The 24,862-nt window shown below is 37.4% G+C and overlaps 1 protein-coding gene across 2 annotated transcripts in view; it reads right to left on the bottom strand.

Annotated features, from left to right (window-relative positions):
- The window catches only part of LOC134542796 (cytochrome b5 reductase 4), a 30,507-nt gene extending 6,399 nt beyond the window's left edge, over window positions 1-24,108 (bottom strand). Inside the window, exons 1-7 of one of the 2 annotated variants that reach the window (XM_063387328.1) lie at window positions 23,857-24,108; window positions 15,101-15,271; window positions 14,016-14,116; window positions 11,122-11,299; window positions 9,820-10,296; window positions 7,778-8,084; window positions 384-473 (exon numbers count right to left, since the gene is read on the bottom strand). In XM_063387328.1, coding sequence (XP_063243398.1) covers window positions 384-473; window positions 7,778-8,084; window positions 9,820-10,296; window positions 11,122-11,299; window positions 14,016-14,116; window positions 15,101-15,271; window positions 23,857-23,998 — 1,466 coding nt within the window. In that variant the 5' untranslated portion in view covers window positions 23,999-24,108. Of the gene's footprint in view, window positions 1-383; window positions 474-7,777; window positions 8,165-9,819; window positions 10,297-11,121; window positions 11,300-14,015; window positions 14,117-15,100; window positions 15,272-23,856 lie in introns of both variants that reach the window. The other variant, XM_063387329.1, reaches the window with a different exon arrangement.
- Between the last annotated feature and the right edge of the window lie 754 nt (window positions 24,109-24,862).

Here is a 24,862-nt window from a genome sequence, read left to right as displayed (position 1 = left end):
AATATCAAATAAGGGTAGCAGAAATATAACCTCTTAATTAAAATTTATTCTCCGTTATTTAGTAAATATAATTTCAATAAATTTTTATTGCCATTTTTCACATTTTTTACTGGGAAATGTTGGGAATTAAAAAGTTTATTCTGTAGTTTTATTGATGGCATAAATAATCTTAGAGTAACTATGGTTGATAAGATTCTACTCAGTGAGTAAGTACTTAGTCGTTATAACTGAGACATTTTTTATATTGAATCCATGAGGTTTAGAAACTGAAAGAAATTTTATATTTTAAAATCCTATTGCTATGATACATGCACATTAAGCCAACTGAAATTAGCAGGAGAACACGAACAATATAATGACACTATACAATCACAAAATATTACCTATCATCCATTTCTTGTAGTTTATCAAGCTGATCTCGCCACAAGATGTCTTTCTGAGTGCGATTGAAGAACATCAGATTGATTCTCCGACTGAAATATACAAAACATAACACTGGAATCGCCACAGAGCTAAATATTCAACAAACACATGTTTTACATATACATAAACATGTACATAGCCTATTTAAAGGTTTTATCAATTGCCACTAGGCAATTCTATCTTCAAACAAAACACGTTAATGCAATAATCCCAATGTCTTATGACACCACCATGTTCCTATTTGGAATAGAAATATGTTTTATTAAATATTACTAATAGTCCAGTAAAAATTACAACAGATTTGAAATTTAGCACATGTACTAAAAGTGTCTAGTGATGAATTACACTAGTCCTGAGGAGTGAGCTCTAGTGGCAGTGATGTGAAACATGTCACTTTTTTTTTTCTTCCAGTTATTTGCTTTTTTCATGGAAATTCTTTGGCCAATTAAAAATATAGTCATACACAAAAATAAAGGTCATAACATTGATTACAAAATTGATACCTACTACGTATAAATATTTATTGTATCTGTAATTTATGGTTTTATTTTTAGGTCAGTTTAATTTTTAAAACAGCACAGTTCTGTGTTATTGAATGTATTATTCAACAAATATGAAACTAAAATACTTATTAGTACTTATTTCACCAAAATGGTCTTATTTTGAACTAGTCAGTCAAGATGCACTTGTACAACAAAATCATTAGTAATAACAATAAGCATGTTTAGAACTACTCAGAAAAATTTATCTGAAATCTGCCAACATCATTAATGTAAAAACATTTTACTAATAAAAGAGATGCAAGATAAAAAATATAATATTTTTCTCCGATCTCTTTAGTTGATATACTTTGGTATAAAATTCAGGCTAAAAAAATAACATCCAATGAATTAACCATAATAAAAAAAATGGTAATTTGAGTTAGTTTTGTCAGATTGTTGATTTTTTCATACATTTAGTTACCTTTTTGGAACTAAACTGTTTTTTAACTAGCATTTTGGTGTTATATGGTGTACTGTATTGACATGCTTTACGAAGTTATTCCCGTTAAATCACAACTCACCATCATATAATATTATTCCTAGTAATAATTAAATAATCATCTTGCACTGAAAATAGGTCTTCCTTTATGACTGCCAAACTAGTGGTGGTTTGCATGCATAGGCTATAAAAAAAAATAGTAACATGTTTTACATCATCACTGCCACTAGAGTTCACTGATTCATCAGAAAAAATCATATAATTCAACATTAGACACCACTAAGCAAAATGCCAAGTATAAAAATGGTTGGAATTATTTTTAAGCAGGGCCATTTTTTTTGCTTTGTATTTTCAGTCAAGAGCAATTAAATATGGCTATTCTAGGTATCATTCTCAAACTGTTTGGCAAACAATTCTAGTTTAACCATGCGTGAATTTTCAGCTTTGCCGCAAAATCGCAGTACCAGACTTGCCAACTTTTGAAACCCTCAATTAGTAAAATACATAAAAAATAATATAACACGCGTAAACTGCTCGCGGCAATTGAAAAATTAATAAACTTTGATGATATCACATTTTTTTCTAGTAATCGAAATTATGTAATCGTTTTAACATTCATTAACATTGCAGACCAACAATCATGCTCATTATTTACTATTATGGAAACATTTTTGCTTAGTATCACATAAAAGAAATAACTTCGTTCCTTGTGGTACCCTACAAATCAACTGAGTGTACCTTCGTTAGAATATACACTGATATCAGTTAACTTCCATGCTCCATATACACAAAGGATTTGATTAGAACTACTTGCCAGAAAAATATTAACTTTTTAAAATACAGTAAACAAAATTCCTAATTTGCAATGAATTAAATATAGGATATAACAGATATGTATAAATACACTCACCAATTGAGTCAGGAATGTTTTCTTCAAATATGACTGAGTAAGTATAAGTAAGCACAAATAAACAAAAGTAATAAAAAACACACAAAAATGAAAAAAACTATAAGTCTGCACACACACAATTGCCTAGATTATTCTTTTTTTAAAGACGCTGCAGTTGCTTTTTTGGCCTTTCTTAAGAATTCTTCAGAAAACTGCTGTTCATAACAGACTTCTGTTTGGCTGCACTTAATGACAAGCATGCTTTCCAAGGACTGGACTGAAAGCTATGACCTGAATTTTGTCTTATTTTTTGTCACAAGACTAAACACGCGCTCACACTCCGCATTGCTGTGCGGGATAGTCAGTATTGAAAGCATTATTTTGGCTACTCTGTCAAACTTTGGGAGTGTATCCAAGCCCACAATACCAGCTATTGTGGCCCATTTCACATCAACACGCTCATCTGTACTCACAAGAGAAGAGATGTCTTCTAGCTGGAGAGCAGTAAACTGTTTGTGCAGCTCATCCATTGCAGCGTCAACCGTCTCATTCCCTTTCACTGGCAATATAAAAGGAAACATATCTATGAAATACCTAACATTAGCAAAGGCAGCATTTTCAATATCATCAATATTTGCAATTTCTGCTTTTTCAACAACTTCATTCTTCAACGGAAATTTGTGATGGATGTAATCACAGGCAGTTGTGAAATACTTCCTTACTGCAGTGTAAAATTCAAGCTTCTCAGTATCAGCCAGTGAGTCAACAATTCTGGAAGTAGAGCAACCAATAACTAACTCTGAATCTTGTCTCTGATTTTCAAGTTGTTGATACCCAACTTCAAGTAGTGGCTTATTCTTGATTGCCACCGGTTTTACAAATTTTGAATACAGTTTCTGCAACAGGCCGCAAAGCAACTTTCTCAAAATATGTATTTGTGGTGATGCTGACTGCAAAAATACATTAACTTTGTCGAAAGTAGGTGTAACATTAACTAAAAACAAACAGAATGCTTTATTTGATGGTGTAGACAAAAACATGAACAATTTTTCCTCGCGTGAAAGAGTGCTGCATTTGTTTTTTAATGTTGATTTTGCTGATGAAACACTATTATTGAAGTTAGTGCACTTTTTTTGTACAGTCCCATCCAGTTTCTGCTTCTTTGCAGCAGCTTGTGAGCTACCAAAGCTTGCTTGCTTCACTTCACGTTTTTTTAAAAACAGTTGAGTACCTGATACAGATTTTCCACTCTCAGATGAATCACTAGAAGTTGCACACTTAGATTTCACTGGAACAATTTGTGTCGATATAGTACTCTTTCCTGAATCACAACTTGGAATTTTGTAAGTCATCAGTGATGACTGCTGTTTCTGGACAGATACTTCATCATTAAAAAAAACTCAACAGTGGCTCCCATTGCTCAAGTAAGCGAACTAAGCTTTTGCCAAGTGACAACCATCTTGTACATATGTGTTTCAATATCTTTCTTGCTTCTTTGCCGTGCAATACTTGGAACTTCTGCAATTTGTCTTTTCTTTTCACACTTTTTTCCAGAAAATAATAGATATCAACCAGAACATCTTCAATTTGACACGGGAGAGTAGCTGCTGCTTTCTCTGCGGCGAGATTGATAAGGTGGCATGGACAACCTACAACAACAAGTTCTGCCAGACACTCTTTTAAAACTGCTGCAACACCGTTTTTGTGTCCCAACATTGCAGGGGCATTATCAGCAGAAAACGCAATTAGATTTTCCAATGGAATATTCAAACGTCGCAATTCTGAAATAACTAACCCCCCAATATTTCTTCCAGTAGATTCTCCCTGGAGTACTGGTAATGAAAGCAACCTTGACACTATCATTTCCAAATTTGCATCAAAAAATGTTACTACTAGTGGATATATTTGGATTCAGAGTCATTGCTGCCATCGGTCGCGACTGAAAATGCCACAGTTTGTAAATTACTAACAATTTTATCAGTTGCATCTGTTGCCATTTCTTTCACAATAGCCGTCGACTTTGTTCTTGCGCAACCAAATTTTTTTGCTTCTTCAGAATTTGGAAACATTTTTCTGAATAACGGGCCGGCGTGATCCGAAACATTCAAAGGAATATTATGTTCAACCAAAAAGTTTGTAAACATACATTCTGCTCGTATTACAGCATTGTCTGTGCTGTTATTTTTAGCGAAATAATCACTAACCTTTGAACTAACTGCGACACTTTTAACATTTGCGAGATGTTTTGAAAAGTTCACGTGGAGATTGATGTCATATCTTCCGCCATGCCCAATGTTTATGTCGCATCTACACACTGAACAAAATGCGAACTGTGTTCCCTTGCTTGATTTAAGAATACACGGAAAATCCCATGTGTATGTATCACGAAATGCTTGAGAATAATGCGTATCACGTTTCGGGGGCATTTTCTTAATTTGATTCCACTTCCGTTAATTGTGCACATAACACGTTTTTAGTAAAAACATGCAATAAATTTGTTTCCTAACCTGTAATAAACAAATTCAAAATCGGCTCAACTTTAACTGAAGAATAGCATACGCTAATGCACGACACCATCTTGCCAAACTAAAAATGCTCTTTAAACTGGTTCGTGATTGGTTGTAAGCGCATCAATGTAACTCAGGCGGCCAATAAGGAAATAGATACAATAGAACAACAAATTACGTGGTTCGCTCGCCTTCGACCAATAATATAACTCAATTACCGCACTCGTTTCCACAGCAACAACACATGGCAACAGCTTTCACAAACCATACAATAAAACATTTAAGGCGGACGGTAAATACATGTTTTAATAAACGTCTCGTACTTAAAATTCGTAAAAAATGCAGACATCCTCGTACAATCGTAAAACGGACGTGATTTTCGTACATTTTACGAAAAATTCGTAAAGGTTGGCAAGTCTGCTGCTGATGTGATATCTTTTTGTGCAACCATTTGTAGTAAAAAAAATTTGACCCCTGGTTTTAAATATTATTATACAGTGAAGTTGCACCCATTATGCTTAAAATTGTGCTCGTTATGTATGTATGCAAGTAAGAATCTCCTTCCACATACTCCATGGGTATTTCAAGGTCACCAACGAAAACTATGCACATCTTAGCTGGAGATGTGACAGCTAACAGGTCCTGTCCAGCTGGTTGTTGAGTTGTTATAGTTTACACATTACAAGTAGTACTGTGAAACCCCATTAATAAGTACCTTCTTAACAAGAATTTCTCACTTTAAAATATATATTTTCAGATCCCTACAAGATGTTTTACATTATTAAGTACAAGAATTTGAGGGGTTTTTCATGTAGGTACATTGTAATAAGATTTCACTGTAAAACTTAAGAAAACTGTTGTTTACATTAAAGTGTAAGTTTGGAATTTAGAAATTATGAAAGGATTAAGTGAGTACTATAGATTTTTACAGTGAAATACCATGTACTCAAAATCTGTTTCATTCATTGGAAATTACATAGATGTGTTACTCATGTCATGCATGTAAAATGATACAGTTACAGATTGTGTTAATTTAGGAACTACATGTAAATTATGTCAAAACCTACACTCACTATTTAAAAAAAAAAGTATCAATTACATGCAAATAATTCTCACAACCTCTCTCATAACAACAAAGTACCGTGTTTTATCGCATAATTGTCGCACGTGCATAATCGTCACAACCATATTTTAGGCTGTCAAAATTGGGATAAAAAACTTCTCACGTAAACGTTGCATGATGTTTTTGGTCCCGCTAGTAGATGCCGAGCGCTTTGTGTAGGTATATTTTCCGTATAAAAAGATGTATTTTAAAGTATAAATCTAATATTTATTCGGTTATTACCACTTACTTAGTAAATTACCTAATGAAAAAATACGAAGTTGTTTGACGAGTAAATTTTCTTATAAAGACGTTTTTAAACGTTATTTCCTTTATCTGATCGTCTGCGTCGCCACGGTGTAGGTATAATCTAAAATTTAATTTCGGTCATTACCACTTATTTATCTAATTAACGGAAATACAAAGTTGTCTGAAGTGTAAATTTTCTTTTAAAGATGTTTTTAAACGGTATTTCCTTTATCTGATTGTCTGCGTTACCGCGGCGTACCGCTTATAAAAATGTAGCCAGCGCATCATTCATGTTTGGTTATGTTGCTTCCCATATAGAGCGTGCACACGTAGTCGAATATCGATATCTCGCCGATTGGATGCAACGCACGCTCTCTGTCAGGTGCCGAGTTAACTACATTTGATAGCCCGCATTCTTTCGTGGCAAGTGTGTACTATGACACGTTAGTTCATGTCAGATTCAAGTGGCTTGCGTTCGCGTTAGAGTTTTGGTTTTTCTATTTCAAGTTCAAGAAAGGTTTTTGTTTAAGGAATTATTAATATAGATTGTTTGGCATGCTCTTGTATACTCCACCTTTTTTAAAATAAACGTACTTTCCATGAACGGGTTTTGTTTTTATGAATAACTTTACCTAACAAAAGTTTTTTTTTTCTGCATAATCGTCGCACCCCTACTTTTCAAACTTAATTTTAGAATAAAATGTGCGACGATAATCCGAGAAAACATGGTATGACCATCTCCTAACACTTGTGTGAAATTAGTTTTAAGGCCAACACTGTTAAGTTGAATTTAAAAAAAAAGTGAAATTACACTGCTTTCAAACCTTTTTAAGGAGCTATAAAAAACAAAGTGTTTTGTTCAAGCCTTATTCACACACACCTTATCCCACCTCACATATTCCCCAGGCTAGCCGAAACAACAGAACTGTTCTCTTGGTAGGACAGACACATGTGGGAAACGTGTGGATCCATTGGTAAATCCATTAGCTCGTGAATGGATGATGCTAGTGTGTTCGGAAGCTCTCTCCTAAAAACTCAATTTATTCTGTGCTATTTCAGGAGAAAGGGGACTAACTAAAAAGCAAAATTCAAAAACACAATTCAAGAAATTTAGTTAATAACTTTTTCTTTGAAAGTACCGTGTGTTAAGACTACATACACATCATAATACATATTCGCTTATTCAAGTTCACGTAATTTATTTGTTCTATTAAAATTAATACGGATGTTTCACTCTAAAAGAACTGCAAATTACATTGTGTAGTTAATTTTTGGTCCAAGTAGGTCTGGCAAATATTCATAAAAAAAAAATTTATTCACTATGATCTGGAATAAAAAAAAAAAAAACACGAGCCTTAAGGTGGACTTCTATTTCTGTACCCTAGAGGTAAAGGAAACTATGTATGTCTATTTTCGTATGAAATAGAGTTAGCACGACTAACGTATCAAACTATATTATTTTTAAAATAGTACTTTTGTCAAACAAAGAATACCAAGAATAATGTGTTTTAAGATCCGTAAAGCAATTGCTATTACTGGCAAAGAATGCTCTCCTGGGACACTTGTGTCCTTTACCGCCGGAGCACATATTTTCAATTGCGAGCTGGGCGGGGCCGGGGCACGCACCACATGTTCCCCCTGGCGCGGAGGGCCCAGGCGATGAGTCCCAGCATGGGCGTGACGCCCGTGCCGGCGGCGACCAGGCACAGCTGCGCGGCGCCGCGCAGCAGGCACGCGCTGAAGGAGCCCGCGGGGCCCGACAGCTCCAGGGAGTCCCCGGGCGCCCGGCCGCACAGCCAGGGGGACAGCGCCCCGCCGCTGTACTCCTTCACCATCAGGCACAGGCAGTCGTCGGCCCAGCAGGCGGGAGGGGGCGGGGCGCGGCACGGCAGGCAAGGCGGCACCGGCGTGTAGCTGCGCACCACCTCCGTGCCTGGCCGGACATCCACACATCCGCGCATGCACGCACTTCGCCGACGCTACAGGCACCACCGAGCGATGCCGGAAAACAAACTGGTGCGTTTGAAGAAGAAAAAATGATACATCCTGAGGTCATCTTACATGCAACATTGACGATTTGATTTTTTGTTACATATATATTTTTCTTACTTCAGCTCTTTCCCTGCTTTATCTGTCACATTTAATATTTTTTTTTCTCTGACTCATCTGTCAATCCAGCAAAACAGCTATACTACTATACAGGAGCGCAACAACAGGGGGGAGGGGGGGGGGTTAGGGTATTTTGCCCCCCCTCTGAAACCTTGAAGTGGGGGCAAACGAGGGCAAAGAAATTGCTGTGTAATCAATTTTTAGATAATAAAACTGCTTAAATAGCACCATTTTCCACCTTGAAATACAAATTTTCCCGGGGGAGGACCCCCGTACCCGCCACTTCAATAGAGGGGATCGATGATTCTTTATAAAAAGGTATATTGCCCCCCCTTTGGAAATTTATTTGTTGCACCCCTGCTACTATACAAATTACTATAAAAAAACATTCCAACAAATGTACATAACATGCAAAATTGAGTATAGAATGTTTTCCTGAAAAAATATACAATTTTCATCAACACTATGTAACCAACACAGGCAGCTTTAAAAAGATATATTTTTTTCTTTTCATTTTGCCCATGTCGCAGTTTGTGACGACCCTGCGAATAATGATTTCCTGCCTATAACGTCATATTTTCCAAGTCCCGACATTTTTCCCATGAGGAAATTGTATATACTTACTTTGTATAGTAATACACAAAATATGTATTACCTGCTTATAATGTTTGTTTTCTAAATTTCAAGGAAAAAAAAACACTTTAAAACTTCTTTGTATTCTATATATCAAAGGTACAGGGTTCTACCGTAATAACTAAGTTATTGTGATACAAAAGAATAAGAAAGTAAAAAGATGTATAGCCTAACTATGGAGGTATTAGTTTTTAGAGTGGGGATATTTTGTAAAGGTGAAGCCACTCTGCTTAGCAAAATAAACTGTAGCTGCACAAGGCTAAATAATACTAGAAGTTTACAAAAATCTGTCTTAGATGGAGAACTTAGGAAGTTCATACAAAACCTAATTCTTACAGAAAAATGTACAGACTTTATATTGCCAACTGTGCAAGACACCTGTTGACACATATTTCGCTGCATGGCATGACTCATTGTTACAACCTGTAATGTCCCAGCAAACACACACTCGCTACTCAGATAAGTAACAACTTCGCAAACCCACAAAAAAACAATACTAAATCTTAATGCAATTCTTGCACGAAACTGGTTTATACAATACAAAATGTTTATTCGAACTTTTTAGCTCTATTAAAGATGGAGATTTGAGTTGGAAGGGGCAGAGTTAATGAATAAATTAATGAACTTTTGCTCAATATTTTAGAGAATATGAAGGAAAATGAGTAGAGAATAAAGCTGACGTAATGTAAGGATGGGGGAAAAGGAAGTATCCAAGAAATCCCAACGGCCCACTGGGAATTAAAACCAGTCGGGAATTAAACATGGATCACCGTGGTAACAGGCCAGTAACTCAACCACCAAAGGCCCCTTCAGGCGGCCACCTTAATAAGGTTCAACTTCAGGCTGTTTTCAAGACCGAGAGTTAATAATCCCCTGCTTATGAATTTACGACTGAAGCATCTTCCAGAGAGCCGCATTGTCGCTACCTTGTATATTTGAACGCACCCGTACGTGATGCCCGACGGGAACCACTCTGTGCACGTTGTCCGGGTGGCGCAGCACTATCAGTCTGGTGTCGTGCGTGACCGGGAGCACTTCCACCACTCGCCACGCCGCGAACAACCCTGCCGCGCTCGGCGCGCTGTCGTCCGTGCACACCGACCCCAGTCCCCGCCACAGCCTCGCGCACTTCTTCCGCAGTCGCACGTCAACCTTCCCCGTGTCGGCGTTCGCGACCACCCCGCACGGCCATGACACCTCCCCCTCCAGCCGGACGCGCGACAGGAGACGGTCCTCCCCCGCGGCGACGGACACAGTCAGGTCCGCGGAGTCCTTCAACTGCACGTCGACCCAGGGACACGGCGACCTGGTGTAGTACACCAGCGTCAACGAGTCCGTCGTCTGGAACCAGTCGAGTGGCACCGAAGCACGCCCGGAACTGCTCTTCTCCGCTGAAGGATTACCTGCGTATCACACGAATACATCTCACTAACTTCACAAATGCACGAACAACGGATTAACAAACACCGCCCACTCAACAGCTGAAAGCGATTTTGTAAACTTGATAACCCTCGCCGGAAATTTACACCCAATCTCTCTCTAACTGTACCATCTACAGGTACAGATACAAATTTCAATAGAAATAGAAAAATAGCTGTAACTCCTTTTCCCCCACCCCTAATTCGCACAAAATAATATATCTAGCTATACTCCTGGTGGTTTGTAATCAACACCTGTAATGATAGTTTTGTTCTTTAAAATATTTATTTGAAAACGTTTTTGTGATATAGTTTCAAAATAAATCCAACAAAATAAAAACAAAGATCTGTTACAACCATCTTGGCGCACTTGAGTAGTAGAGTCTGCCTGCTAAAAATTTGTAAAAGAAAGACTGTAATTATTTTAGACCAGTTGTTTTAAATTGGCAGCCTAAAATATACTATTTTACACCAAAACAAACCACATAGATTACAAAAATTAAGTAGCAGTTCAAAGTGCAACTACAGAAGCACGAAGGACTTTATACTAAGATTTACAGGATACTCTGACACTGGCTTCACCCCTGCCTTGAAACATGGCACACAACATCTACATATCAAGAAGACATTTGGTTTTGCCACATACCTATATCTCTCAAGACAGCGTACTTTTACAAAACTTTATGTGATTTGAAAAATTCAAATATACTACCGCCACCAAATCTTCACTGCAATAAATTATTGCACAGCTATATTGCAGGTTCAATTAATGGCCAGGCTAGGCAAAAGACATCTAGCATGTATGCTGACCTGCCGATGCGGTGTTGTCTGAGGAATAGTTTGGTTTGTTGTTCAGTGTCTCCTTGCTGTTCTTCTTGCTCTTGAAGAGCAGCAACCCGAGGTCTGGCAGGCGACTGCTCTCGCTCTTGCGAAGGTGGCCGACCTGGCACTTCTGCAGCAGCGACTCAAAGTTCACCCAAGCGTGCACCTTCAGAAAAGATTCAAACAAGAAATTTACGGTATTAAACTCCTCAAACCAAACACACTATAGCAGTGCATTAATTACTTTATTTAGGAAGATACATGAGTAGGGGCCATGCATTTTTCACGAAAAGATTTCCAGACCAATTGTGTGTTAAAACTTTGTAGCAGTGTCTGTGTTTCGTGGTTGGCTATGGGTTTATTTCTGGTACATGTCTACTGTCAGCACACCAATCACAGCCATCCAGTGCGGAAGCACACGCGTCCTAAATGGCCCGGCCAATTACAAGGGAACAATCGTTAGCACGGGCACACCGCATTGCAGTCTAATGAGCAACCAGATTATTTTAGCAAAATACATGCCCCTACACATGTGTTTCATCTCTCTCATACGTAAAAAAAAATTAAGCACAAATGTATAATTTTGAATATAGTACATTTAATAGTTATAAATAATGTGTGAATTTATTGCATGTGCTGCATTTATTAATTGGTTAATGTGATATGATTTAAAAATATTTATAGATATTGTTATAATGGCAGTTATAATAGAATATATTGTAAAATATATTATTCATAATGTTTCTCTAATTAAAATTGTTGCTATGATTCATCCATTATTTCTGATTCAAGAATACGCTATAACTTTACGAATTGAGGTTTGATTTAATCCTCCAATAGCTCCAAAAATAATTGATATTACTATTAAAGGGATTACTTTTAGTCATGTTATTTAAATAAGACATTTATTTCATCCCATCCTATTATTTAAGGTATTCAGAAATGGAAAGGTAAAATACCTCTTTTTATTAGTACTACTCTTAACAATATATACAATATTTATCTTATGGTTAAATTTTTTGTAATTTTTATTATTATTGTGATAATAGACATTATTAGGATTACTGATGCAATGGTTTCAAAAATTAAGTAAGTTAGTGCTGATTCTTTTAAAGTTATAAACATCTTGGTTCTCAGTACACGGGATTTGGTAGGAGTAATTTCGTGAAAATGGATAGGACACAAAGATGACGGAGCCACATGTAGCAATATAAACCTGTTTATAGTAACTTTTGTTAACATTAGGGTGCATACCAATAGTATTATTGTGTCAAATGAAACTTTATGATAGTGAAAATTCCCCAGAATATATTTTGATAAACTAAAATAGTCATAGTAAAAAGGGATCTCAAGTTTTAAAATACCTAAGAAAACTGGCATTAAAATGATTATAAGACAGATGCTCCTTGCAATATGTAAACAGGCTGGGTAGCATGGCAGTAAAGCACGCACTTGTTAACCTTAAGGGTAGTGGCTCAAATCTTTTACTGAAAAACTTTTTAATTTTATTTTAATAATAATAATAATAATAATAATAATGAATCAGCTCAATAGGTTAAGGTTTGTTTGTAGTAATTATTTACAGACTGATCTCAAGTTGTTTAAGATAAAACCCAAAGATACAAAGTGATGTCATAGAAGCATAACTTCTGTGTACAGAAACTTTTGAAGTATTAACTGTTTAGTGAATTTTAACAAGGTGGAAGGTATTTTAATAAAATCCATTGTCAATAATTTTATTTGCAACATGAACAACATGAGAACACATAAATTTGCTCATTGCCGAGGTTAGATGTTCACACATCACTGGTGAGAACTGAAAAACTCGCTCAATTTTTTTTTAACCAAATGATTTCTTAGGTATTATCTATCATCAATTGATTCCACAACTCCATAGTTATAAATGAGGTACACTGACTCTTATTAACTATTCAAACATCATATCACTACTAAATAAACCAAAATCAAATTATTGCACAGTTTTTTTTCCACTCTGATAGCTGGCACTGCCTACCATAAATTTCCATTCATGTAATTTTATTTCTCTATGCTACAAAACCAATTAGCACCATGTGTATATAACTTAATAATAAAAAACTTGCTTAGTTTTTTTAAAAACTGTACTACATTTGTAACATGTAAGTACATACATAAACCATTAGAGATGTAAGTGGGAACATTTTTTTGGAAAAATGTAATCATATATATTTTTCCAGAAAATTTTCCTTTTTCCATCATCAACATAAATGTACACAATTTAAGAGAGGTTGATATGCATTACATAAAATTTATGTTATGCAGATTGATAGATATGGTTTAAAACAACAATTTTTTGTTCCACCAGTTGGTAGAGGGTAGCAAGGGTCCTATTGAACTCTCAAATGTTAAGTAAGCCATTATGTGATAAAGAAATACAAAAGGTATATTTTATTTGGTTCTGTTTGCATTAAAAAGTTTATGAAATTTATTTGCGTGTTTCTCTGGAAATATAATCAGTTGGAAAATTTTCCAGTTCTGCAAAATATTTTACGGAAAATATCTCTAAATACCATGAATTTTAGCTAATCTGATTGTTTCAGAATAAACATATAACATTCAGTCAAAATTCAAACTGCAGAAAAATGCAATTTTTTACCTAGCCCACCTTAATGTTTTTCTAACTGATAACACAACGTACGAGGACAAACAGTTTGAAATTTTAGTACATTCTTGACTAAAATGAAGCACTCAACAAGAGTTAAAACGCGTTTACATAAGTTTAAAAGCACTCATTCTCCGAAAGTACTTTAATATAAAAATACTCCATGTATGATCGCAGTTCTGCATGCTGCTCACCGGCTGGAATAGCAACGAAGAAGAGAACTGATGCCTGCCGCGCTCACCTGGTTGAACAACTGTGTGGCATCCCGCCCCACTCCCTTCATCAGTTCCTCGGCCCCGCCGGGATGGAAGTCCATGTAGCGAGTCACGTTGTACACGCGCCCTGAACACACCCACGCACAACTCACAATCGTTATGGGTGACACAGGAAGCACAAACAGGTGATTATCACGAGGGAAAGAAAAAAAAAATGGGTGTGTGGGAGGCCATGCACATTATAACTACAACTTCACATGTAGAGGAATAGGAAATTTGTAAGGTACAACATATATTTGAAACACATGTAAGGTGTAAAAGCAATACAGGGGAGTGTACACGTAAATTATTGTATAGGAATTACAGAAGTATATATGCAAGTGTGATATACTTAATGCAAACAAAACATCAAGCTTGGTGCTGCTGCCATATCAGTTTTTGGCAAGTAATTTTGTACCTAAAATATGATAAATAAAGTTTGCATTTCACTTTTTGTTATCCTCTGAATGTTACACTTTTTAAAATTACACTCAACTTACCCAAAAATCTCCATGCAGCTAAGAATAAATTTGTAATTTTACTTCACTGGATTAAAATCGTGAACTTGATTCCTGTCTACCTAGTGCTTGCAACACGTTTGAAATATTTTTTGACGTATTAATAGTTGATATTTATTTGTACAATTTTAATTAGTTTATCGAAGATCAAGAATGTGATATTCATTACTACACTAATTTGAAGCACTAAAGTTTATCCCTCATGGAGTCAGAAATGACTTTTTAAGACTACTTAATCTTGAAACATACTTCCCAGATAGGTACATAAAAAATTTCACTGAACTTTTCTGCAGACTTTCCAGCTTCAAAATGTTAAGTTGACCGTTGGAAGTTCTGAAGCTGAACAATGTATGACAGTTCAGTAAACTGCATGCAGAGGTAACACGGTGATAGATACACCTGCAAGCGTAACCCTTCTTAGCTTATTGAGAATGTGGCCAACTCACACAAACACACCTTTCAGGCATGCTGGAACTATTGCCTGAACCCAGGCACTGGACAGTGCTCGATGTCGAAACTCAAGGTAGGGTTGGGAGCGGGGGACCATCACCCACCTCTTATCGCCAGCCAAGCATCGCTCCTCTTGTTGTGCCTCGCCAGCTGCGAAGGAGTCACCTCTTGCAACACGCCTTTCACCCCGGTCAGATCGATTCCCGACTGGCCCAGTCGAATCCAGTCCATCAAAGAGTGGCCTGGCTTCAGCGACACTTTGTTTCTGACATTGCCTGCACACACACACACAAAGAGCACGAGAGAGTCAACACTAACTGAAATTAATATATATATATATATATATATATATATATATATATATATATATATTAACGGAAAATATAAATCATTTGCTAAACAAACACTATTGAACCTAGATGGCTTTAAAAAAAAAAAAAAAAAAACTGGTTGTTTGTAAAGTCGGTTTACAGACGATAGTTTAACGTGACAACAACATAACAAAACATTGATGAAATGTTTGCATACTTTTATGAATAAAATTGAATCATTTTTATTGAATTATCACTATTTTGTATGGATACAAAGAAGGAGTGAAATGAAATCTACAATTTAATTGATAAATTTACTTTTATTTGCAATCATTAATTCAAAAATGTTTATTACTTTAACGAAGAGATGATTTTAACTATAACTTTTATACATGTTTGCTATTTAACTTCTTCCAATCTGTGTTATTCTGTTAAGGATAGGACGATGATAGGAAAAAGTAGGAAACGAATGGGAGTGTTTCAAGTTTAACGTGCCTCGAAAAAAGTCAAATCGATGGTTGTTCCAATCGAGTGGAAGAGAGACAGATGCGGCGCGAGCGTACAATGAGCGTAACGGGACAATGTGCGTTACGGGGCACTTTTTTCGTGCGTGCAGCCGGCGTTTCATCGATTAATTAGACGTTGTTACATCAAAAATAACTAAAACAAATATAACTTTAAATGATATAATTGGATGAGCTTAGTTTGACTTGATGGTGGCAGACCATCAACAGGAGGAAGGTCTGGTCAGTAGGTGTCGCAGCACGGACCACCGAGGGCGGACAGTGGAGTACCTTCTCCCCGGTCCAGCGACGGGCTGTTGGGCGCCGCGCGCAGGCAGTTCAGCGACGGCGGTCTCCAGGACATCGCGCACCCGCGCCACACGCCGCGTCTCCTGACGGCGGGAGACTGCGGGCTCTTCCCGTGCGCGGGAGAGGAGGCGCGCGTCACGACGGAGGGATCGATACAGCCCCCCTCCTTCAACCCACCCCCCTCGCGAGCCGGCACCGAGCAATCCATTTATAAGTCCGCCGACGCCCCGGGAGATAATTTACACCACCTGCCGGGGCCGCAAGGTTTACCCCGCGGCCGTGCAAAATAAAGAAATACGACCGGGGCGAAGAAGTACGAAGTGAGGTCTTGAAAATACCGCACAGGTACACAAACAACGTCTCTGCCCAGACGGCTGGGGCCCGTGCCGGTCCATATAAACCCGGGCCCTTTCCCCCCCCCCCCCCTCAGTTGGCAGACGTGGCGGACGTCGCCGGGAGCCCAGGGGAGAGGAAAGGGGAGGGATTCTCGGGATGGCCCCCCTTCCCACCGCTAGGCATTCAATCACTGCTGTATCTTACTGTTCCGTCTATAACGACCCCGACGTCGATGAGACGTCTAACTCCATTTCTTCCATACATCCATCCATCCATCCATCCATCCATCCATCCTTCATTCATTCTTTCATTCATTCCAATCCATCATCCCACCAGTCGAGACGGCATGACTGTTGACTACGTGATTGGAACGCGCAATCCCTTGCACCGAAGTTAGCGCTTCAACCAACTGTTGCTACCCTGGTCGGCACATTCGGAAAAATTCACGTACGGAAAGCAGATGAACAATGTCCATCACCCTATAGCCATTATTATAAAATCATAGAATATATTGACGTTTTATGATTTTGGTCTACTGCGTATAGATCCAACATTAGCTCAAATTTTTTTGCTAATATATCCACGGAAGTGTTTGACAATGGGGTGTCTGTTATCTGAAGTTTAAACCAGTCTGGTTTATAATTGGTTAGCAAAACAAATCATAGCTAAGTACAGGCCCAGACAGGGGCGTAGCCAGGGGGGGGGGGTTAGGGGTTCAAACCCCCCCCCCCCCCCTTAGCAACAAATCTTTAATTAATTTCTTATTCATCACTCAAACAAATTTCATATTAAAATTAATAAAATTTTTACCATTACAATATTTAAATTTAAGAACCGAAAACTGCTAAAATAGCACTATTTTACACCTTAAAATCCAAATTTTCCCGGGGGAGGACCCCCGGACCCCCCGCTTTAATACGGAGGAGCCATGCTTCTAACACCCCCCATACACAAATCCTGGCTACGCCACTGGGCCCAGATTCACAAACGGGCCAACCAGGCATTCGCCCAGAGCGCCAGTTTTCGAGGGGCGGGAGAATTTGAGTGCGAAAAACCTTACAACAAAAAAAATTTTAAGGGACGGGAATTATAAGTTTTTAACGTACGGTAATGATTTGATTTTAAAAAAATACATGTCAAGGGAAAATGATTGTTTGTACTAACTATTAGCTATTACAGTGCACTTTAAAATATTAAGCCTTAAACCAAATACTTGAGAAATATATTTAAAACTTGGTTAGCAATATACAGTATACATAAACTCATACTTTATATTTCAGTAGTTATAACAGCCGTAACTGCAACAACAATTTATTAAATTTAAATAAGGAAAAAAGACTAACAGCCCATGTCTTTGAAAAACCAGTTAGTTGCACCATGTTCTGTTTTAAAACCGATAATATATAAGCTTGATTTTGTAACTAGTAAAGGAAGGGGCGGCGGCTAAATATTACCTGAAATCGGGGCCTGGCTGTGTAAAGACTAATGCTAGAAGTGTGTTTAATTGCTTGGAAAGAAACTAGCTAGGGCTAATCTTAAAAATTACCACCATGAAGTGAGTGTTACACAGAGATGTTAACAACACATCAGAATCACTTCATTTTAACCATAAAACGTTGTGCTATCGAGATGAGAAACGGTTGTGGGAGGTCGTTCTTGACCCGACTTCAATAATTAACAAGGCAAAGCGTTCAATACCGGGCCCATGTGTTTTTTTTTGTTTATGCTCAATTATGTGTACACTAGTAAGTACATCGTCATAAGACTATGATTCCGTTCCCATTACAACCGCGGAGTCAGTGTGGAATTCACGTACACCTGCGTTTTATTTCTTCGAAAACTTAAATTTACCACCTGTATTATTCGCGTTATTTATGAGACAGGCTGGAATGCATAAAATTATACTGCGTTCTCATAGCTGTAGTTTTGACACGCACCGAAGAACACGAAACTAATAACATGAAAAAAAGTTTCATATGACCCAATGGCATCCTGTCCGGTCGGAAGGTGAAGCGAGGCAGGAGAAAACATGGCGCAAACACAACACGGCAGACACTCGATTAGGCTGGATCGACCCGCGGCCCAGGGCGACCCAGTGCCTCGTCTACGTTACCGTCGCGCTATAATTAGCCCGCGGTGGCGGCGGCAAAGACAGGTCGTCTCTGTACTTCGACGGCGAGTGCTGGGAGCGGTACTCGTGAGCGACGGCTCACGCACTTTGGAGGGGTCGTTACCACAACGCCGAACGTACAATAACGCCGAATGCCATAACGCCGAATGCCAAATTGACCGCAACGCCGACAGCTAGAAAACTGCTGTGTACCACAACGCCGAAATACAGTAACGCCGAAAAATGTTGCTGCGGGGAGGGGGGGGGGGGGGGGGCACAGGAGCAAAATGAAAAACAACTGAATGAATTTGTGTGCTAACCTTACCTAACCTAACCTTTGTGGCAGTCCTGCAATGCCATTTTTCGGCGTTAATGTATTTCGGCGTTGTGGTAAATCGGCGTTGTGGTACACAGCAGTTTTCTAGCTGTCGGCGTTGTAGTCAATTTGGCATTCGGCGTTAAGGTTTTCAGCGTTATTGTACGTTCGGCGTTGTGGTATTTCGGCGTTGTGGTATTTCGGCGTTGTGGTATATCGGCGTTGTGGTATTTCGGCGTTGTGGTGCGTCCCCGACGAAACCTATACGCCTGCCTAATAATGCAGAAAGGGTAGCTCTGTTCGGGGATTGGCCAGCCATGGCAACGAATGATGCCATGACTAACTCCCCTATCTTAGATATAGACCATAGCTAGTTAAGTTGGGTCCAGGGGAAACAAAAACTCATTTAATGTTTCTTGGCTGTCAAAATCGTAACAAATTTCAGAATTTTGAAATGCCAGGGAAAATTAATAAATATTTTCTGAAAGAAATTCAAACCATTTCTTGAAGTAGCCAGTGGTATTGCAGTTAAACCTAAAAAGTTTCATTTTTTCAATAAATTAAATTATCCTTATTTGTACAACCCAAAATCGTTACAAATGTAACTTTGGAGGCTAATTATGCAACAAGTATGCGCTGTATATATTTTTCATTTCGTGAAAGTTAAACAATTGAAAAAGTCTACAAGTTTATCTGTAATTACTGTAAATATAACATCTGGACCTGAAATGGGTTCAGTGCCTACAGGACAAGAAGGATGGTCCAGGAATAAGAGCTGGTCGGGGCAGAAAGTTCCAACCATGCTGGGGTCGGGAGCTTGTCGAATCCTGACGATTGATGTTTCAGGGGTGGTGAAAGGGGGAGAACGCAGCGGAAACTTCACCGCTGCAAGTTGTCCGTGAGAATCAGCCATTGTTTTCCGTGTCACGAGTGCACTAACGACACCCACACCAGAGAGAAACCACGCTCGTCGTTGTCGGGTGACGTCCCTTGGGGCCTTGGCAGACTGACCCAGGGGAGGTACCACAACAGCTCCCCAGCGGCGAAAACTGGTGCTGCAAATGCATGATGCGCAACATTACGATTCCCGTCATTTCCCTCCCTCCCAACCCCCGGGCCCTGCCTTTTCTGTAGTTCGGCCAGCCGTGGCCGATAAAAATTTGTTCCGCCTGGTTAATCCAGTGGTGTTTATTTTAGCTAGCTGCCAGGGAACTTGCCCAGGTTATTTTCGCGTGTCTTTTAGCTTATGAAAGTAAAAAGTAAAGGTTTATGAAAAACCTTGCGTTAAAAAAATAAATCAATAAAAATCCTTCATAACGCTTTTACTCATGCCCGAACACTAGGCTAGTAAACATCATGCTTTCTTCCAGACGAGTTTTTTTAGATTCAAATACAGTAAAACAAAACGGTAAATCGTGTACAAAATTAGACTGCCGCATTTTCGAACCTACTGATTCACAGAAAACCCAGGATAAGGAACCTAAATCAGGCACACATACAGTATGCACAATATTAAAAAGAACAAAAAAAAACTACGCGATTATAAAACTGCTCAAGATATCAATAAATAAAAATAAAATATCTAAGAATACGCTGAGAGCGGATGAGCAGATCTGTTTCCGAATTTCGTTTTTAAACTGTATTTTTAGACATGAAATACAGGTACAGATTCTTGAAAAAAACTCAAGAGACTTTCATAAAGCTTTTATCTTCATTTCTCCGCCATATAATTTTACGGTTACCGCTAAAATCTCATAGTTATCCTGTGCACGACGAGACGACTGCGCGCCAGTTCAGAGCCTTGCGCTTAGAGGCGATACCGCGCTAGAAGCACCAGCGAACGTCGCATTTATCATCCCTCCTCACTAACCCAAATACACCCCTGACTAGACGGACCCCGCCTACCAGGGCACACACACGGTGCGCAAAACTTCAGGAAAAATCAACGCGATTTGAAAAATACTAATGATGTCCGAGTGGGGTCTGATTACGAAAAAGTATTTTAAGAATTTTCTGAGGGCCGAAAAGTACTTTTTATTTCGGATCAAGTTTTTAAACTGTATTTTTAGTAGAAGAGTAAAAATGGCTAAAGGGCATGTTTTCAGAGTAATTTTTAGGCATAAAACAACCGGTACAGTTTCTTGAAAGCACTTAAGGGACTTGCATTACACATTCACCTTCATTTCTATGCCATATCATGTTACGGTTACCGCTTCTCATAGCTGCCTTATGTACGATGAGAAGACTGAGCGCATGTTCAGAGCCTTGTGCTTAGAGGCGACACCGCGCTAGAAGCACCAGCGAGCGTCGCGCTTATCATCCCGCCTCACTAACACATACATTCCTGACTAGCTAGACGGGCCCCTTAAAGGATCCTTGGTTATGGCTGCATCAGTAAAGGATGAAGTTAATTTGTTACTTTGGCAGTTCCAGCATAAAAAAAAAAAAATATTTAGTGTTATTTTTGAGCTAATGTTTCTTAAATGTCTCACAAAACAACATTTATTAGTTTAATGAGTAAATATCTATGAGTGTATTGAATACCAATAACAAGAAAATGTGTGTACTTATGTACGTGCGTTAGAAATAAACTTATTTTTTTAATTAATACACTAAACTATTTTGAAATAAACTGTTACAAAAATTATACAAATTTGGTGAAATAACTTTCGTAACAAAATATATTTTACAGCACAAAGAATATAGAGTTAACCATATGTATATGTTACCCGGGCTTCACGCAGAGAAAAATCATACTTCATTTAGGGGAAAGGGGATAGAATTATTTTTAATAATATGTGGACATTAATTTCCCTTTTGAACGTAAAGTGTGCAAAATCCCAAGAAGTAGCAAAATTTTGATTTAAAAGGGTGGGATGGATTGAGTTTTTTTCCCTTTAAAATCATGAATAAACAGTCATTTTCCCCCATATTTTGAACATCAAGTATGAAAAATTTTATCAAATAGTACCAAAATTTTGCTTTAAAACGTGGGAAAGGGTTGGGGGTTTATTTTACAAATTCAGTGTGAACAGGAGATAGTAGTTAGTTTTTTTAATTCATATGAAGACTATTATCTTATTATTTTGAATAAGGGTACAATAATACTTCAATTAGTACATAAAACTTGTTTTAAGATGTGGTAAAGTTGGATGAGGATGGCTTTTCGAAATATTGTATGGCCATGGAAATGTCTAGTTTATAATTTTTTTTTATAATCAGAAATTTTCTACAATAATGATGAAGTCATCAAACAAGGTAGCGTTGAAGTAATTACCTACTAGTTTTACATTTTTTTGTGACAAGTGTATGAATGTGGAAGTTTTAGGTGGTCAAAATTTACATCCTTGTTTAACACAAAATTGATTTCTTAAGGAAATGACATTAGGTACATGGTACTCTAAATAACATTTCAAATGAATATTGACCAATATCCATTTAAAATGGATAACCAATAAGGGTGAAAACAGTCTTGGCTCCGGCCTTAATGACCTGAAACATTAAAAATCCCTGTCTTTTTAAGAACAGCCTCTGCTTTGCTATATCCATAAGGATCTCTGGAGAACCATAGGTTAAGTTGCAGATAGTATTAAGTAAATTGTAGGGAGGCGACAACAGGATCAAGGATACCTCTCGTGGAAAACAGTCTAGGCTATGCTATTAAAGCACAACACAAACTATAATAAGGCCTACATTACAGGGTATGATTGTAATAAATTTTATACCAACCGATAAACACGTTTTAATTGTTTTAACTAACCTAATCATTATAACTGTCATTTCCTCTTGACTACTTAAATTATCTAATGTTGTTTTACACAGGTAAAGATATATAAAAAAATTTCAAATTTTTGATTGCCTTTGTTTGGATACACCCATATGCTGAATATTGGTAACTGTTCTGTAGCACTTAACAGAGTTTATCCCTTGATCCTGATGGCATGATCATGTATATATTGATCATGTGGTACTTACATGATGCTTACTGTTTCAATTTAGAATGATGAAAGATCCTGGACAAACAAATTAACTCAAATATCACAATACTAACAAATTATGTCAGGTCTTTCGTATTCTAATTATGATCATAATTTATATCATATCACAAGTTTTTGTTACGTCCAGGGATAAATTGTAAGGATCGCTGCTTTTCTGAAAGAAAAAAATGTTAATGTTTTTTTTGAACATTACAAAGGTTCCTCTATTTACCCTTTAAACTTTGTTAGAAAATGGGGTGTTATTTTGTGAGGTGAAGTGCGACAAATATGAAGCAGTTATTGAGTTGGCCAAGGAATTCATGTTCCATCAAAGGCATTTAGACGAAAGCGAACATCTAAATTTCCTCATCACAGCAAAGAAAATGTACCCGCCTCCTACCTATGTGAGTGTTCTTTCTTTCTTGAAGTTTTATTACATTGTCATCAACCTTTTTAACATATGTCTGCTGTGCATTATGTGTTTAAATAGCGTAGCAGAGAATGTTTTTTTCACAAGAGATTAACCTGATAGTTGTTGCCAGCTTACTGTTTATTTGGTACTAGCTGCAACTTGATCGTTCTCAAAGATCCTTCGGAATGTAGTGTAGCCAAGGCGTTTTCAAAAATATAGGGATGGGTAAAAGTTCCGTATCACATATCCAATTTTATCCCTTCATCCTGATGGCATGATCCTGTACATTTTGATCCTGTGGTACATGATGCTTGCTGTTTTAATTTAATATGTCGAAAGATTCTGCACATAACAAAAACTTTTGATATAACTATAAATTATGATTTTAAGTTGAATAAAAAGAAAATCTATTTTGTGTTTAACTCACGATCATTCATTGTTGGACATGTTTTTTGTCAGGCCAGAATCTTTCGGCGTACTATATTAAAATAGCAAGACTCATGTTTCACTGGAGCAATGCATACAGGATCGAGAGATTAATTTGGATACGTGATACGAGACTTTTACAAACACCGCCTTAACTAACCTGTTGCAGAGGAAGAACTTGTTGGGAGACTCTCTGAGGTTCCTTGGAGCTTTAGGCTGCTGACAGTTTCAGTAATATTTTTTGAAGAGGCAAAAATGTCACGTTGAGTATCCTCAGACTGTTTCAAATCACTCGGCTCCATTTCAATTAAAAATAAATAACAATAGTCTGATATAATTCTATTTGAATTAGAATGAATGAACACGTCATTTGTTTACAACTTTAAATAACAATAGGGAATTAATAACTGATTACCACAGAGAAAATGTTGAATGTGTATGCAGCGCTCCACGTGCCTAGGAAAATGTACTAATAAAATTATTGTTCCAAAGGTAGAGGTTGTAGTCAAGTATTGTTTCTTAGTTCGTATCCAGTTGTATTTTAACATAAAAGTTTCAAATGAAGAAAGGTATTGGATGTATTTGTAATGCAAAGTTGTATAAGCACCTAATTTTTTTATTTAAAAAATTTACGTAAAAAAACTTTGATGGACATTATTCCCGGGAGAAATTGTTTTGTGCAACATATCCAATTGTATTAATTATTAAAATGTAATAAACAGTTTATATGTGTTTGTGATTTGAAACTTTACAGTAAGCAAAATATTTTTATTTTATTTTGAATATATGTATTAAGAAGCTTTGATATAAACTGGATACGTGAAGAGGAAAATTGTCCATGGGCGAGCTTCAAACTTCTATAAACTTCCTAACTCTTCGAGCACCCATGATACATATAGGATTGGCCTAAGTAGAAAATGTTTTAAATAATAATAAAAAAATGTGTGGACGCAACGCGCGTCAGAAGAGTAAATTCACACATAGAAAGATGGCATGGCCTATGTAGTATACTGGCTTGTCAGATATGTAAAGGTTTTTTAATGTTCTGCGCACATTCATCACGTTGGAGGTACTGCAGACGATATTAGTGATAATCTAGCAGGGGTTTTAATGTTAATTTAATAATATGAAATGAGCAAATGCTTAATTGTGTATAATATGATGGC

The sequence above is a fragment of the Bacillus rossius genome (assembly GCF_032445375.1).
Source record: "Bacillus rossius redtenbacheri isolate Brsri chromosome 9 unlocalized genomic scaffold, Brsri_v3 Brsri_v3_scf9_2, whole genome shotgun sequence".
NCBI lineage: Eukaryota > Metazoa > Arthropoda > Insecta > Phasmatodea > Bacillidae > Bacillus > Bacillus rossius.
This window is presented reverse-complemented; position numbering and strand designations above follow the sequence as displayed.